General features: G+C 42.8%; 1 protein-coding gene across 4 annotated transcripts; it reads left to right on the top strand.

The window, feature by feature from the left end:
* The first annotated feature begins 2,104 nt into the window (after positions 1-2,104).
* LOC127650550 (transmembrane protein 268-like) lies at positions 2,105-15,116 on the top strand. 4 transcript variants are annotated; one of them, XM_052136031.1, is made up of 10 exons: positions 2,105-2,482; positions 2,904-2,966; positions 3,583-3,706; positions 4,109-4,198; positions 4,972-5,079; positions 11,436-11,594; positions 11,768-11,878; positions 12,928-13,017; positions 13,871-14,083; positions 14,179-15,116. In XM_052136031.1, the coding sequence occupies exons 3-10, from the start codon at positions 3,629-3,631 to the stop codon at positions 14,341-14,343; spliced, it is 1,014 nt and encodes a 337-aa protein (XP_051991991.1). In that variant the 5' UTR covers positions 2,105-2,482; positions 2,904-2,966; positions 3,583-3,628; the 3' UTR covers positions 14,344-15,116. The 4 variants fall into 4 exon arrangements, with proteins under 4 accessions (XP_051991991.1, XP_051991988.1, XP_051991990.1 ...); XM_052136028.1 differs by having other exon boundaries at positions 4,104-4,198; XM_052136030.1 differs by having other exon boundaries at positions 3,580-3,706.
* The last annotated feature ends 3,424 nt before the right edge of the window (positions 15,117-18,540 follow it).

Raw genomic sequence — 18,540 nt, 5'->3', positions numbered from 1 at the left:
GTGGCAAAACAATTTACCCAATAAATTGTAAGAAGTATATATCTGCATATATTCACATTTCAAATACATTTTTTAATGCGATGCTTCAGGTTTAGCTTTAAGCGAAATATTTTTTTTAACTTTTTTTTTTTTTTTGCTTGAGAAATTCCATTAACTTTTGGTTAATATACTCAAGAATAAATTATAGTCTGTGTATTATCAGTGTATATTTATTAGGCTACATAAATATAGGCTAATATACATACTGTAGATACAGGCCATAGCTAGGCCTACTATTTTACATAATACAAACATTAAACAATACATAATACATGATATACATATTCTATTTAGATTTTAGATACTTTTATAATAGAAAAGCTGTTAAAACTCTTTCTGAGTTTCTGAGGCACATGTACAGTGAACTGATTATCAAGGCCATAAATATAATGGTCCTCTTTCGTCTTTTAATATAGTAAAGGTGCTGAATGCAATCATTTTCTGAATAAAGGCTTGAAATGCGATAAAGACCCATATGTATAATTTTTGATTTTAAAAGATACATGAATTAAAGTTCACACAAGTTTAAGTCATCGTTTCTATTTTTTTTGTGCTGTCTCAAAGAAAAGATTAATATAATTTGAATTTCTTTTCATCACGGATATATGAGACACATGACCGTGTCAGCTGGCTAGCAAAAAGAAAACACACAAAATTATTTACTGCCCTCAAATGGTCCCTTATTGTTTTTCCTCCCAGTAGAATCTTACACAATATTTTATTCAAGAATCTGAACGCTGCTCTTTTCCATACAAAAACAGTTCATATTGACCACTACCGTCGTAAAAAATTCCATAAAAGTAGTCCATACAACACATAGCTGTTGTGTGGCCCCAGAAAGCTTGAAATATAAGCTATGGACAACTGTTATGATGTATTTATACTATTATTCTATGGAATAGCGCTGCTTAAAATATCTATTGTATGTTCCAAGAAAAAGAGCTTGTGGGTTTTGAACAATATAAGGGTAAATGAGTGAGTAAAAGTATATTTTCCATTTTTAGGTGAATTACACCATTAATTGGTGGCTCGTTTTTTTTTTTTAGCACAAACCTGACAAGACATATATATATATATATATATATATATATATATATATATATATATATATATATATATAATGTTCTTAGACAATGTCAAGAGAATTTTCTAAAAAGCTACTGCCTTCATCGACTTTATTGATTTGATTGGCTATCTCATTTGACATTGACGAGCAGTGTTAGACTACTGAGCATGGTAAAATGTTACTTTTTTAAACCATAACATTATTTCTGCAACAACTTAATTACAATTAGCCAGGGTTGCATAATGGACTGCAACAGAACAGCAACAAGGATGTCAATTATTGGTTGATACTCTATACAGTGTCTGTGTGCCTTGTTTGTTGTGCATTATACATCATATATCTAATAAATGTAAGTATATTTCTATATATTTCAGACTCAGTTTTGACTGGAAAAAGAACCTAATGATTGCAAATGCACAATCCATCATTTTATTTACACACACATATAGCCTATGTAAACTATATTTTCCTGTATAAATAATATCCAGTCAATTAAATCATTCCTGTATAAGTGATATTTTAGTGTATAAGTGATGTTTTCAGTCTGCCTTGCGGAGCTAATTTTGCCCCAGAGATGAATTTTCCAAAAACGTATATAAATAACAAAATAAATGCTGATGTCATTTTATTACAAATTTATTATTAGTATTATTTTAGGAATTTACATTTATTTCATTAGTTTGTTATGCACTGTGCTTTATAGTTATGCATTTGTGTCTTTAAAAATGCTATGATTTTGTGTGTAAAAAAAGAAAAGAAAAAAGGATATTCAACCATTGTTTAAGCCTACATGTTTAATTCACATGCTGGTACATTTCCTGAAATATAACAGCAAATACAGGTGAACACAGCCACAAATTGTATTAATACTGTACCCTCTCTCTCTCTTTCTATCTCCTAGTTGTGCTCAGATAAAAGCACAAGGACTTTTCGCCACAGGCCTGTGAATTTGTGTATACATTCCTGTAGTCATGTGGCCAGGCTGAGCTGAGTCACAAGCTGAGAGTGAAAAAGAAGGACAGAAAAAAGAGAGATCGAGGAAGAGCGAGAGGGGCAGGGTTTAACCATCATATAAAGAAGACACTGCACATAGAATGAAAGAGAAAGCGCGCGCGAGAGAGAGGTGGCTATACTAAAAATAAGGAGAATTGCAAACAATTTGATATAAAGTGCTAAATATACCCTGAAAATTGTGGGAGGGGCCTGATGAGAAAAAACAACAACAACGACATCAACGAAGGTTTTGGCACCAGCAGACATGACTCTGTGAAGAGACTGGGGAAGTAACGGAGAGATGGATCAATCATCACATGCAAACTATTCTTGTGTAACACTACAGCAATAAAATATGCTTGCTGGATTAGCAAACTAACAAGGGTGAGCGAGAAAGCGATGGAAGTTTTTAATTTTCAGATTAAGCCATTCAATATTTCTCTCTCACTCTGACTTTCCTTTTTTTCTGCTTGCAAGTTGTCAGCGTTATCACACACAGGTTTGTTGAAATTGCAGTAAATCTTCAGTGGTAAAACATTAACAGCTCTCAGAGGCCATAATGTATGCAAAGGTTTATGTACATTGTATTCATGTATATTGTGTATATGAAACATAGGCAATATAATGACGACACGGGAGTAACCACAATAGAAAATACAATGCAGAACTTTGTGGAACTGGTTGAGAAATCCTGTCCAATATATTATTTGTTGGTTAACCAACGTCTTCCTCGTGTTTTTTTTTGTGTATGAAAATGTAAAAAGAGAAGTTGTCTGAAAGGTTGCCGTTTCCTGTTCTTAAACAGGCTGTACGCTGTGCTAAAAGTATCGAGTCGTTGAACCCCAGACAAGCTGGCCCCTAGTTAAAGGTATGCAAACATACTCTCTGCCAATTTCTTTCTTTCTTTTCTATTTTTTTTTTTTGGCTTTTTCAAAGGTCCATCTGATGTAATTGTTTTGCAATGTCCCTTCTGACTGCTTTGAATGACCTCACACAGGCCATTTATCATTCTGAAATGATTGAAAACAAAATTCAATAGTCAACATCAAACTAAAAATATGTTTTCTGAAAAAACATGAGTGGTGTTTGCTATTTAAAACTTGCTTCTATGATGCCAGAGTGTTGCTATACAGTTGCTAGGGTGTTCTGATTGGTTGCTAGGGAGTTGCTATTGGGATTTCTGAGTGGTTGCTAGGGAGTTGCTATAGTCAATGTAAGTCTATGAGAATAAAAAAAATATATATATATATATATATATATATATATATATATATATATTTTGTTGTTGTTGCTTGTTTTACTGTCTGTGCATGTATTATCACTTATCAAAGTAATAGCACACCTATTCTCCACAAGCCACACTATTTAATGCATCATTAATGTCTGGAGTTATGGGCTAAATTGTAATACTTATAAATGTATATACAGTATGTGTGTATATACTGTAGATATCCTAGTATTTGGGTGTCTGTGTTTTTTAGCAGGTTCTGACAGTGGCAGTCACCATGGAGGGGAGGGATTGGCAATCTAATGAAGAGAGAGGTGATGTTGAATCCCCCGCAGGACATTCAGCCACTGCAGGAGGCACAGCGTCCACATGGAGGAATGGTACATTGCACTATAACTCTATTTCATTATATATAAACACACCGTCTAACACAAATCATCAAACAGTGTGACTGTTATTGTGAAGTGTGATTTTACTGCCCTGGTTTAAAGGTTTGGAAAGTACACAATAGTCTTTTAATGCTCTAATGGCTGTGAAGCTGCAGTCTTCTGTAATGGCACAACAATTAGAAATGTGTGATCTAGCGTGTCCAGAGCTCTGCTTCCTCTAAATTAATAACTTTCATTTTTAATTCTTAGTAGGTTTGAACAGCTAATTAAATCTAGCGCAAATTCCTCCAGACAACAAAACGATTGGTGTATTAAAGATTTGATTTCAGCTTAAGTGTGTTTCAGTAGCAAGCAGCCTCATAAAACTCACCTGATCTCTTTCTGTCAGGTCAGGTTGTGGTAGCGGTGCCCACATCCTCTTGGTTGGCTCCCATGTTTGACTTTTCACATGGCAAGACTCTTCTGGAGAAAAAAGGCTTCCAGGCACGTGAATTTCTAACATCCTAAACAATAATTTCTACATGGATCTATGCTCTATTTTCACTTAACAGTAGATTTTGAGTATTTAAAAGTATAGTTTACCCCAAAAAATAAAATTGTCATAATTTACTACTGAAGAACACAAAAGGAGAGGTTTTGAAGAATGTTCAGGCAGCACTTTTTCATACAATGGAAGTGAATGTGGATGAGGGCTGTCAAAAAGAAAAGAAAAGAGACATACATACACAAACTAAAACAATAAAAGTAGTCTTTACAAGTCTTCTGAAGCCATTTGAAACAGACCAAAATCGTTATTCACTTAAATTATTCCCCTCCGCCGTAGCTCTGAAATTATGTTTGCACAGTGGTGGATTTAGGCGTGGGTGATAGGGTGGCACATACCCCCCCCCTTCAGCAAGTTTGAATCTTTGAAAATGAAATTTGAGAGCTAATGGCGATGGGGAAAATTTTCAGTGAATAATGACTGAATTTCTGTCTGTACCTTACACAAAGCAATCGTATGGCTTCAGAAGACTTGGAATATAGTCATATGGACTACTTTTATGATATTTTACAGGGTTCATCCTTCTTGAAGCTTGACAACCCAGGTTACTATAAGATTACAATGTATAGAAAAGCATTTTAATAATCTGAAAAATGTTGCCTTTTGTGTTCCACAGAGCAAAGAAAACCATATGGCACATGATGACAGTTTTTTCATAATAAAGTAAATTATTCCTTTGGGTGATTTAATGTTCATTCTTTAACTGCTCCAGATTACTGTAGAGGATTTTGAGGGTCCACTTCATACAGCACTGGACTACCCGTCCGTCAGAAGATACCTGCTTTTCAACTCATCCTTTTTTTATTTCATCATGGCACCTGTAAGTAAACCCTGCTAAAATTTCACAAAAAAAAATTTTTTCTTTCTTCTTTTTAATTAACAGCAGAAGAAAACTTAAAGTATGGACTCATCAGCATGACATTTACATTTTAGATCACCTTTCATTGCTTTGCACAATTGTGAGTTCAGTTGGCAGACTGAAAGGCAGGAGTTTCCACATTTAGCAGACTGAAAGGAAATACAGGAGTGTTCTCTTACGAGAGGTTCTCTCGTATTGCGTAAGCTCGCTTACGCTACGGGAAAGATTCATCTTTTCTGAGATATTGAAGCCAAAAAATTATCCTTAATTTTTGTATCCATTGTCAACGCAGTGCGGCAGCTGCAGACCTTGAGCGGGCTAGCTAGCGAGCTCATAGGTTGCTCTGTGGCAACTGCTGCAGCCTATAGACGAGCTTGGGCGAACTCGCATCCAATGAGAGGCATCCGCGCGCTCACTGCATCAAAGCCCGCCAAAATGGGCGTGACTAGAGTGCATATAAGCGTAGTTCAGTAGGCTGGAACCCTGATTTTCATCTCTTCAGCGAAGCTCTCCGCATCGCTGACCTGGAAGCCGCGTTGCCGTTCGAGGGGCATCTAGCAAGCGTGGACAGCGCTAGAAGAAGCCGGCCGTCTCAGCCACCTTCAGCCATCCTGCGAGCTACGCCATCCGACGACGTATCCTTTTATTCAGCAAGCTAGTTCTCATGAACTATTCACAAAAGAGTACGAGCGTCTTTTTCAAGATGCCTCGCTCCACTTGCGCCTCATGTCGCGCCCTTCTCAGCACAGGAGACCGCCACATCATCTGCGCTCTCTGCCTGGGACTGGGGCACGCAGAGCTCGCCCTCACTGAGGGCGGATGCGATTTCTGCGAGGAGCTACCGATGTCGACCCTGCGGGCTCGACTCGAAGCGGTCAAAGCAGAAACCGCCGCGCAGGAAGAAGCGCCGCTCGCAAAGGCTGCCGGAAACTGTGGTTGAAGCGACTGCCTCGCCGGAGCCTCTACCTCGAGCATCGCTTTCACCCTCCCCGCCCCCCCGGGACGCGCAGTTGCCGCCGAGCGGCCGCACTGCTGCCATCTCGGATGACGAGGCGGAGGATAAGGGCCGCTGTTCCATCATGGCTTCGGACAGCGAGGAGTGGACAGGCTCCCAAGCCTCCTCCTCGGCCCAGGAATCCAGCAGGACCCGCGCCGGAGTCGAAGGGGAGTTAACACGCCTCCTCACACAGGCCGTCGACCGCCTCGGACTCGAGTGGTCACCGCCCCCTGAGCAGGCACCCAACAGACTCGACGGCTGCTTTCTTCAAAGCCATCGCCGCTCTACACCCGCGGCCGGGCCGCTCCCTTCCTGCCGGAATTACATACGGAGCTTGCAAAGTCGTGGAACGCTCCTTTTTCAGCCAGGACCCGTTCCCACGTCTCCACCTCTCTCGCGTCGGTGGATGGCACCACTGAGAGAGGCTACTCCTCCATCCCCCCGGTCGAGGACTCGGTAGCAGCACACCTTTGTCCGCCCTCCGCGAGATGGCGTTCCAAGCCTGTGCTCCCGTCTAAGGCCTGCAGAGCGACTTCCGCCTATGTTGGCCGCACCTATTCCGCCGCCGGCCAAGCCGCATCTGCTCTGCACTCAATGGCCGTTTTACAGATCCTACAAGCAGACCTTCTTCGGGAGTGGGATGAGAAAGGCAGGCACCCAGAGGCTGTTACTGATCTACGAAGCGCGACAGACCTCGCCCTTCGCGCTACCAAAGCTGCAGCCCAAGCTCTAGGGAAGTGCATGGCCTCACTGACTGTGACCGAGAGACACTTGTGGCTAACACTAGCCGACATGGGAGAAGCAGAGCGCTCCACGTTCCTCAACGCACCGCTCTCTCCGACCGGTCTCTTCGGCTCCGCGGTGAGTGGCATTGTTGACCGCTTCTCAGAAGTCCAGAAAGCCACCCAAGCCATGAACCTCTTCCTGCCGCGTCGCGCTAGCTCCTCTGCAGGCCGCTCACGTGATCAGCGTCCTGCACGAGCCTCTTCACAGCGCCCAGTTCAACAAACTCAGACTTCTCAGCGTCGACAGGGCGGCCGCCCTCGATCAGCGCTCAGACAGCCGCCGCAGACCGCCGCCCCAGCGGGCCTCGATTTAAGGTAACGCTGAAACCAGAGCAACCGAAGTCTTCCTAACTTTGTTGAACAAACGACGGCTCAGTCCCGCTGTGGCCGGACCACCGTCAAAGCTTTGCCCCCTGTCAGTCCCCTTCTCTCAGGCTACTACAGTGGTGAATTTAGCAGCCAACAAGCCGGTGACACTGCCCGCTTGCCTGCACTCAAACGCCGTTTTCACGGCGACCCAAATAAATCTTGTAAAGTGCAAACATGTCTTATGTGTAGAAAAAGTGCCCACAACCCAGTGTTCGCCCCTACACACAAGCATAACACATCCCGTGCCCCTATCAGAGCACGCTCTCATAAAGCGGTTACGAACCGCTCGAGCGTCAGAGTCAATGAAGGCGCCCACAAATGCGTGCGCGCGCCCATTCTCTGCCCGCTTTGTTACACGGCCAGCAACCATTCCTCTGTGTGTAAGTCCCGTGCCCATGACTATGCTTGCGCATCATGTAACAGATGTGACTCTTTCCCCATTCATTCCAATCGGGAAGTCACTCACAAAACAGCCTGTTCATGCTGTCTGCGAGCAATCATGCATGAACACACTAAACGCGCTCACACATTTTGTTCAGCGCTCTGTGTGCGGCAATCAGAGCGAATTGGCCATTCACCCTCTAGCGTTACGCTTCAAAGCGTGGGAAGCTATTCCAGGGATATCCAGGTGGGTGTTAAGCACAATACAACAGGGCTATTTGCTACAGTTCGATCGCCGCACCCCTCGCTTCAGAGCGCGGCTCGAAACCACTGTGAACACGGAAGCAGCGTGCATGCTTCGTTCAGAAATAGCAAGCCTTCTGTGCAAAAGGGCCATAGAAAAAGTGCCTCCCTCTCTGAGCGAGTCGGGGCTTTACAGCCGTTATTTTCTTGTTCCCAAGAAAGACGGTGGCCTCAGACCCATATTAGATCTCAGGGTTTTGAACAAGGTGCTTGCAAAAAGACCGTTCAAAATGCTTACAATCAGGAAACTCCTCGCGCATGTGCGCCAGGTGGACTGGTTTATTTCTCTCGATCTGAAAGATGCATACTTTCAGATTCAGATAAATCCCGTCACAGGCCATTCTTGAGATTCAGCCTCGACGGCCAGGTTTATCAATACACCGTCCTTCCGTTCGGCCTGTCCTTAGCACCCGTACTTTCACGAAGTGCATGGATGCGGCGCTCGCACCCCTGCGGAGTCAGGGTTTGCGAATTCTGAACTATTTGGACGACTGGCTGATTATGGCTCAGTCACATATGGAGCTTCTGTCTCACAGAGCAGTTCTCCTCAGCCATCTGAACAGTTTGGGTCTTGCAGTCAATTGGACCAAGAGCTCACTACAGCCCAGTCAGACCATTTCCTTCCTGGGAATAGAACTAGACTCCGTGGCAATGACGGCTCGCTTATCTACACAGCGCGCGCGCCGTGTTCAGCGACTAGCCGCATCTTTTCAGATGAACAGCCTCACGCCTCTGAAGAAATTCCAGAGAGTGCTAGGTTACATGGCCTCAGCCGCAGCAGTACTTCAGCTGGGTTTACTGCACATCGCCCGCTTCAGCATTGGCTAAACACCGCGCGTCTCGCCGGGCTTGGGCCACAGGCCGCCAGCCCATCAAGGTGACTCAGACCTGCATATCAGCTCTGCAGCCCTGGACAGTGGCCTAATGGTATCAGCGGGGAGTGACAATGGGAGCTGTATCTCGCCGAAAAGTCATCTCGACAGGCAGCGTCCAACACGGGTTGGGGCGCGGTCTCGCGAGGGCTCTCCGGTTTTCAGCCTATGGTCAGTTCAGGAAAAGCTCCTTCACATAAATTGTCTGGAAATGATAGCGGTCGAGTGCGCGCTCGTGCGCTTTCTCCCGGTCATTCAGGGTCACCACGTCCTGGTCCGTTCGAACAACAGATCTGTGGTATCCTACCTAAACCGTCAGGGCGGTGTCAGATCCAGGAACCTCTTCCATCTGACAAAACGCATACTGAGTTGGTCCCATTGCCACCTGCGCTCGCTGAGGGCGACGCGCGTGCCAGGCCACCTGAGCGGCGGCCCGGACAGACTGTCCAGAGACAATATTCCCCAGGGGAATGGTCCCTGCACGCTCAAACAGTCCAGGCGTTATGGCACCTATTCGGCAGAGCAGAGATAGACCTCTTTGCGTCCAAAGAGAACTCTCACTGCCCAATATTTTTCTCGAGCGAGGGCGCGCTGGCCCAGGACTGGCCCAGGCGCCCGCTTACGCCTTCCCTCCCGTCTCGCTATTGCCACAGGTAATGCAGAGGATCAGGAAGCAGCGTCACTCGGTGCTCCTCATAGCCCGCGTTGGGAGAATCAGACATGGTTCCCGGAGCTTACGCAGCTGTCACTGACAGCGCCGTGGCCCATCCCAGTGAGAGCAGATCTCCTCTCTCAAGCTCGCGGCACAATCTGGCATCCCCACCCAGAGCTGGGCGCTGCATGCGTGGGTGATCAGCGACTACCCGTCGCTCTGCCAGAAGGAGTAATAAACACCATCATACACGCTAGAGCCCCTTCCACGAGAAGACTCTATGCGTCAAAATGGTCTGTGTTCTCAAAATGGTGCACCGACAGAGACCTGGACCCGCGGACATGTGGGGTGTACGTCGCTGCTCGTATTTCTACAAGAGCTGCTGGATAAGGGCAGATCCCTTCCACGCTCAAAGTGTATGTGGCGGCCGTTGCGGCGTTCGCTGAACCCCTGCACGGCCAGTCATGGGGTAAAACGAGCTGGTCATCCGCTTCCTCAGGGGAGCTAGAAGGATGAACCCCAGCGCCCCCATCGGTTCCTATCTGGGATCTTTCTATAGTTCTCGAAACTATGAAAGCCCCCTTTCGAACCACTTCAATCCGTGGATTTGAAATACCTTTCACTCAAAACCGTTTTTCTGACTGCCCTGTCATCAGTCAAGCGTGTGGGAGACCTTCACGCGCTGTCTGTCAGCGCTGCGTGTCTTGAGTTTGGACCAAGTGACTCCAAGGTCATTTTAAAGCCTAGACACGGCTATGTTCCCAAGGTGATCGGTACTCCTTTCAGAGCACAGGTCATTTCCCTATCGGCGCTGCCAGCACCGGATAGCTGACGCGACGCCAATCTCCTTTGCCCGGTCAGAGCACTGAGATTGTATACTGCGCGCTCCGCTGCTTTCAGACGCTCCGAGCAGCTTTTCGTTTCGTTCGAGGGCGCACCAAAGGTCTCGCCGCCTCGAAACAGACACTATCTAGATGGATAGTGGGCGCTATTGCTGCTGCATACGGCGTCAAAAGACCTGCCATGCCCGTTGGGCATTAGGGCTCACTCCACTAGAGGCATGGCATCCTCGTGGGCATGGTCCAGCGGGATTTCCATTCACGACATATGTGTGGCAGCGGGATGGACTTCCCCTCCACCTTTGTCAGATTTTACAATATGGAAGTGCCCGCTCTGCAGGCAAAACTACTAGCGGTTTAATACGCTACAGCTCCCCTGGTGAGCTGCACTGATGGGACACATTCCACACAGACCGGCACCGCCGCTCTGTTGTTCCCTTCCCACTATGTGCTTATGTATTACACAATCAATGACCCGCATTCTTGCCGGCCAAATATTATTTCCCCACTCATAAGGGCTCCCCGGGTTCCCCCTTAATTCCCTGGGGCTCATACAGTGGATGCTTGGCGCGCACGGCGTTCACAATGGGTTCCGTAGCGTAAGCTAGCTTACGCATATCTGAGAGAACCTCGTGAAGAGAACGTATCGGTTACCTAACGTAACCTCGGTTCTCTCTAGATGAGGAACGAGTATTGCGTAGCCGGCCGTGCTTCGCGCCACGGCGACTTTTCGCTTCAGTCAATGAAAACCAGGGTTCCAGCCTACGAACTACGCTTATATGCACTCTAGTCACGCCCATTTTGGCGGGCTTTGATGCAGTGAGCGCAAGGACGCCTCTCATTGGATGCGAGTTCGCCCAAGCTCGTCTATAGGCTGCAGCAGTTGCCACAGAGCAACCTATGAGCTCACTAGCTAGCCCGCTCAAGGTCTGCAGCTGCCGCACTGCGTTGACAATGGATACAAAAATTAAGGATAATTTTTTGGCTTCAATATCTCAGAAAAGATGAATCTTTCCCGTAGCGTAAGCTAGCTTACGCAATACTCGTTCCCTCATCTAGAGAGAACCGAGGTTACGTTAGGTAACCGATACGTTTTTGCTTGTTTTGGGTATGTTGCAGGTCTTGTATCTGGTGCTTTGGTTTGCTGTGTACTCAAGCCTTCACATGTACCTTGAAGGCAGCACAACAAACTTCTGGGTGCTTTGTCTGTGTGTCAGTCTTGTGGTCATAATCTTCACCACCATCATCATCCTCATCTTCCACTACAGCAACAAAGAGGTGGGCTGTCACATGACATGCTCTATTATAACCTTTAATTTCAAATCTTGTCATATCCGGTCCTTTACAGTGTTTTAAATAAATTGTATTCTCTTTTAATGTGGGTATGCTGCAGGACACACAACAGAAAACTGTAGCTAAGACTGATGTATGTTTGCGTTGATTTCTTTTAGATAAACATGAACACAGACGTGCGGTTAGTGGGGGTAAATGAGCGGATGGTCAGACACAAGCTACTGTTGGGAGTGGCCGACTGGGTGCATAAAGGCAAAGGAAAACTGCAAGTAAGTCTTCCTTTCACTTTTACAATAAAATACATTTAATGTACTCGCATATCTATGCAAATGCTGCGTTTGTCACGTCACGCCACCATGGCAAATATGGCGCACATGAACGACACCATGTAGGTTGTAATTACTAAAACTAGGTATTTTCTTTAAAGATAAAAAGTCTCTCATCATTTACTCACCCTCATGCCATTCCAGATGTGTATGACATTCTTCTGCAGGACACGAACAAACATTTTTAGAAGAATATTTCAGCTCTGTAGGTTCATACAATGCAATTGAAACTGAAACTCCAAAAAGCACATTAAGGCAGCATAAAAGTAATCCATACAATTCCAGTGGTTTATAAAATACTGATTAATAAAACAAATAATGCATAGATCATAATTTTTTCACACTAGCACTTAAAAATATGTCAGGAATTGAAAAAGAGAGAAAGAAATATGAAACTGCACAACATGTCCTTTTAAATTATGACCAAAATCACTTAAATCACATCGTAATTATAATTTATTAACTCTGGAGGACCAAACTGATCACATTATGAATTCGACAACAGTTTGTTGAAACTTCTTCAGCTGAAATTGGTCTGGCTCACTGAAATTCAAACTACTGTCCCCAGTGGCCAAAGCTGGAAGTGTAGACCAGCTTTCATATGAAATGTCCACAGGATGGCGCCAAAAGCGAGTTACGCAATGCACATTTTATTAACTCTACCCTCTAAACCAAACTCTAAAACTAACATCAGTTGAGCAAATTAAAATTGTTATTCTATAACAAAAATGAAATATCTCCATTGTTTATGTAAACGTTATTACTTCCTGAATCCCATGTGACCATTCATTATTATATGAGAATTTAAAAGACTGCAAGTTATGCTTTTTGAACTTCCTTGGTTGCACATTTGTGCATGCATCCTTATCTATTTCATGTTTTACTGTCATTTATCTGATGGAACTGATCTTGTTTATCACAGCAGACAGTGCTAGCACTACTGAACAAACTATTTTACTTGATCTGTCTTTCTATCTTTTTTTTGTGTCCAGCTGTTCTGTGTGTACTGGGAATTGTCCCCATGTCTTAGATCTCTGACTGAAGCTCTGGAGGACAGGATTGTTGTCAGAGATCAAGTACAGGTTGGCTTGTCTTTGCTCATTGATTTGTTGCTATTTTTATGTTTCCTGGCTCCACGTGTTGCCAGAGTTTGAAAATTGACAATTTTGACAAATGTTTTATATTCCAGATATACAGTGGTACACCAAATAATGAAATTATTGTAGATTTAAATGTTGCAGGATAAATGTCTGCACACTGTAAGCATCTATGGCATACTTCAACAGTTTACTGTCATGATTTAAAGAGATAGTTCACCCAATAATGGAAATTCTGTCATCATTCACCTTCAATTTCATTCCAAACCCATATGAATTTCTTTCTTCCATGGAACACAAAAGAAAATATATTGCAGAATGTCCAGAATTCTCTTTTCAATAATGGGGACGGGCTGTCGAGCTCCAAAAATCGAATTCAACTATGGCGCCATATTTGAATTGGACAAGAATGCAAATGAGATTAGAGAGCTGCGGTGGAACAAATTAAAATCATTTTTAGTGAATAACGACTTAAATTTCTTCTCTTTTTCTCACACAAAACTATTGTATGGCTTCAGATGATTTGGAATACAGAGCACAAGTCACATGGCCTCCTTTTCTGATATGTTTATGGTGTTTTTTTGTCATTTTTGGATCTCAACAGCCCAAGTCCCCACTATGGAAAGCATGCTTTACATTATGCAGCATTTTTTTCTTTTGAGCTCTAAAGAAGAAAGTCATACTGGTTTGGAATGTCATGGTGGTGAACTATCCCTTTAAGTAAAAGTGGTGAACGCAAAACTATTTCTAGGTCTAGTTTAGTCCTACACTATTTTAAGTAACTTAGAATGTAGAATGAAACAATATACAGTCACAAAGTCCTCATTTTACCTCACAGAACAGAATCAAGAAAAGAATGTCGCATCTAGTTCTAGTGACTGAGGTCACGACCCTGGATCCTGAGGCTGGATTAGTGGATGAGGAGGCTCCTGAGGAAGAGCGACCACTGTTGGTGGGGGAAAGAGCGCAAAGTGAATCAACCATTCAAAGAGAAGACTCTAAACTTACAAAAAACTTTAGTCTAATACCCAATTCTTCCCTCTCATATCAGGTGAAAATGAATGTTTATGCAAATTTGACAGTGTTCATGTGATTGAAAGCATAACACTTCAAGTTAATTCAAAACTGGGTACATGTTTTTTTCAGGCCATGGCTCAGCAGCTCCTGATGACCTACAGTGCACTTTATGTCAGATTGCTGGTATCTAACAAGCTTCCTGTATCTTCACATTGTCCTTTAGGTGCAGGGAAAAATCATTCCACAGGGTTTCTATGTCTCTGTGAGTATGTAGGGTTAAAGGTCCTGCAGTAGATGGTACCAAGACAATCAAATTTCACATTTCAAAGTATTAATCATCCAACTTTTTGAGATGATAGTTTGCTGTCAACTATAATATAGTCAATTATTTTTCTTGCTGCTTTTGAAATTGTTATAATTTCAGCTGTCTAAAGAAATATTGTTTTTGGTTTCCTGTCTTGCTGTGGTCATTTACAAGATTAGGATTTACATCATGTCCTAACCAGCTGCAACACAAAATTCTTCTGTCTGTTATGTTGCCCTGTATTGCCCCAACCACATGGTATAACAACATGCTACTTACTAATTTTCATATATATCGTGAAAATTACATTTACACTCCACTGACTGTTAGGTTTAGCATTGGGGTTTGGGTTAGGAGATAGGGCTAATGTAATATGCATTCCTTTTGACTGTATTACATCATTTACAACTAAAAATACAGCTTGCTTTTAGCGCCAGTGGCTATTTCACTTCAACAACAATTCCAGCTTCAGCCACCAGGGACAGTGGTTCAGATTTCGGTGAGCGCAGACCGATTTCATCTGCTGAAATTTCAACCTACAGATGCTGAATTCACAGTGTGATCAACCTGCCCAATTAAATATTGTTGGTCAACAGTCTTGCTCCACTTAGTAGTATATTTAGTATTTTCTATTTATTTTTTACTAAAGACCTACTGTGGTTCTTTATGTGATTCTGATTTATGCCATATGGTAACCAGGTACAACGCGATAAAGCAGCAACCAATAAAACCTTAAAGTCAGCAATATTTGTAGCCCATTTTACTTCTACAATGTGATGTATTTCTGAGTGACAAGACATACAGCGTGGTAAAAAAAAAAAATTGTTGGACGGGGCTTGATTTTATCCAGCGGGATTTGGAATGCGGCAATGAACAAGAAGAATTCTTGGTTACAAAGGAAAGTTGTTTCAGAGTTGTAGCATGTTATTACATTTTGATGAGAGAAAAATGTAGGCAAAGAATTATATATATTTGTTTACACTAAAGTTCACTGTTGAAACGTACACAATAATACCAGGAACGTGTAGTATTTTCAACTCTACTATTATCTTGATGTCCAGTCCAAAAATCAAGCAATGAGTAACATGACCAGTCGCATTAGGTAGCCCCATCTACAGTGAAATCTCATTAATTCAAAGATCCACTCCACATCGCTGTACATTTAACATGAAATATGTTCTGACTGGTTGTGATTTATAGCTTTCAGTATGGACATGGAAATGACTTGTCACAGGAAGCTTGTTGTGCCTAGTTAGGACACATTATAAGCACTGGTCTTACGTAAGCCTCTGGTGAAGGGAGGACCTTGCAGTCTGAGAAGAGAGGCAATGTAGCATTGCAGAGATAGGAAATGACAGTAATGGTGTCAACATGAATCACAGAGCGAGTCAGTGAATCTACACTGGCATGAACTGGCTGAGCAGCTTGGCATAGTAAAGAGCTGTTGCAAATAGCATGCTGGGTACGCAGTACTTACTAACACAGCGCAGAGTAGCTTGTAACAGCACTGAAATGTGAGGGAGCTGTACACCACATGTGCCTGGACAATAGAGGTTGTTAATCAGTCTTGACGGAGCCGTGGAGGTGATTGGTGGGCGAGTACATGGGCACAGTATGAGCGACACAATCGCATGCTGTGAGGGTCAGAGCAGAAGAGGCAAAGCTGCCTATAGTTAAATGATTTCTGAAATGCTGGGTCTCTCTGGGAGGCTAAACGACCATCTGTGATTCTACAGACAGTCTGGCTCGCTTCCTCAAGTTCAATTTATCACTTTTTTTCTCCCAACTTTTTCCCTTTTGGGTGAATCTCACAAAACACATAAATAACATGTCCAGGTCATATTTCACCTCAAAATCAATAAATAAAGTGAATATGCTTAAGAAAATAAAGCCTATTTTAGGAGTGCTATCTATTTTTTTTCTTTCTTTTTTTCAGATTAAAATTTGTATTGGTTGATTCTCAATCATAACACAGAACAAAACAAAATAAACATGCACAGTGTCAGCCAGTATCCTCCTTAACCACAATAATTCCCTATCCCCAACCCCAACGAACATTCCCGTGGTCCAAGCCTTAGTATACACATATAAACACGAGGAGAGAGAAAAGAAAAATGGTTTCTCTCCACATGGCCCTCACCTAGAGCTTTCCAGAAGGGTCATGCATTTGTCCCATTTCTTACTATATGTATCGAATCAGCCAAGCTGTTTGTATGACATCTTTTCGAATGCTGACACCCTGCCCAATTCGTGTCCATTCTTGAAATGAAGGAGCGCTGATTGTCTTCCATCTTCTAAGAATTATTTGTCTACCAATCATTACACCAGTGTGGACCCAGCTTTTTTTTTTTTTATATTTGTCACCTACTTTAATATCATAGATAAAATTCTGGACTTTTAACCAGAATTCTTATTGCAGCACCACAGAGAATGGGCTATGTCTCCATCATCCAACTGACATCATCAGCAAGTAGGTGTGTTTTTTAAACCAAGCCTAAATCTAGAGGGAGTCAAATACAAACTATGCAGAATCTTAAACTAAATAAGGCATACCCTCGCATCTCTAGACATAGTTTTAATTTTTTTTTTAATTCTTTCCCACTCCCCATCCTCCAATACCAAGAGCTGTTAAGGCTCCATCACCAAGACTCTGAATCAACGAGGAATAATTCACTGATGCTTCATGACCCTTTCCAAAGGCCGTGAGCACTATACAAAGAGTGTGTACAGCTTTAGGGGGTTGTGTACTACCAACAAAAAAAGTACAAAGTAAACGACGCAACTGTAAATACCTGAAAAAGTGCAGCGTTATATTTTCAAATGATCTCACAGATCCATTTTCATGAAGGTTACAAAAGGCTAGCAACACCCCTCTCAATCTATTCTTTCCTGGAAAAGGGGGACTTGTTGATACATCATTTGGGGTTCAGCCATATGCTTGAGGAAACATACAGGAAACCTTTGTCCATACTGAATGTAAGTGTGAAATACTGGGATGCATTTTTACTTAAAGACAATTTAATGGAAAGACTTCGCAATGGTGAAATTGGGGCAAGAACTGCTTGTTCAATGATGCACCAGGGAGAGGGTTCCCTCAGGTGGAAGAGACCAATGGGCCAAGTGTTTAAGATTAAAAGCATAGTAATAAAAACAAATTTGGGGGAGGCCTAAGCCTCCTTTTTCAATTGGTCTGTGTAACTAACTGAAATGTTGGTTAAGCTGTGGTTGGGCAATATGCTGTCAGAGCAAGAGCTTCCGATTTAGACCAATTCACCCTGTATCCTGAAAACTTGGAGAAAGAATTCATAATTCTGTGGAGACTAAGCTTTGATCTTCTAGGGTCAGAGACTAATAATAATAATATGTCATCTGCATAGAGTTAAAGTTTATGCACACACCTCCAGCTACAAAATCAGGAAAATAATCCTCTTTTCTTATTGTCGCTGCTAATGGTTCCAGGTCAATACAGAACAGCAAAGGTGACAGTCTTGCCAGGTTCCCTTAAAAAGACCAAAATAATCTGAAATTAATCCATTAGTTTGCACTGCCACTGACGGATGTTTATAGAGTAACTTAATCCACCCAATAAAAGTGTTCCCAAATCTGTAAATATCAAAAATCTTAAAAAGATAGACCCATTCCACCCTATCAAACGCCTTCTCGGCATTAGGGTCCGATCATTCGCAACTGACCACATAAATTTGTGTAATCGTCACGTAAATATTGCCACAATGCGAAAAATCTTAACAGCTGAAAAACAGTCTTCATTTTCTTTATGCTAAATATAATTTCCTATTTATTTTCATTTGTTTTTGAGGTGAAATGTGACCTGGACATGTTTTCATTATCTCTTGCTTGCTGCAATTTTCTCTTGCTCTTTCACTTCCTCTATTTTATTTTTATCTGTGCAGCCAGCCGAACCCATACTGATTCTTGCTTGATAGCTATCTTCGCTTTTGTGCCGCCATGGCTAAATATCATATTGAACGTGATCCATCGAGTGACAGATTCCCCCTAAGATTAAGAGGTGCTGCAGCCCTGGGAATTTATCACAGCCTGAATAATTGGAGAAAAATGCAGATAAGAGGGTTTTATGTGGATCTGGTGCCCTCCTGCAGTTTAATAGTTATCTGATGTGGAGATATACTGTAGCTCCAGTGACACCAGGGAAAAAGATTCAGAGATGG

The sequence above is a fragment of the Xyrauchen texanus genome, chromosome 10 (genome assembly GCF_025860055.1).
Source record: "Xyrauchen texanus isolate HMW12.3.18 chromosome 10, RBS_HiC_50CHRs, whole genome shotgun sequence".
Taxonomy (NCBI): Eukaryota; Metazoa; Chordata; class Actinopteri; order Cypriniformes; family Catostomidae; genus Xyrauchen; species Xyrauchen texanus.
The sequence above is the reverse complement of the archived record's forward strand: the minus strand, read 5'-3'. Positions and strand labels throughout refer to the sequence as shown.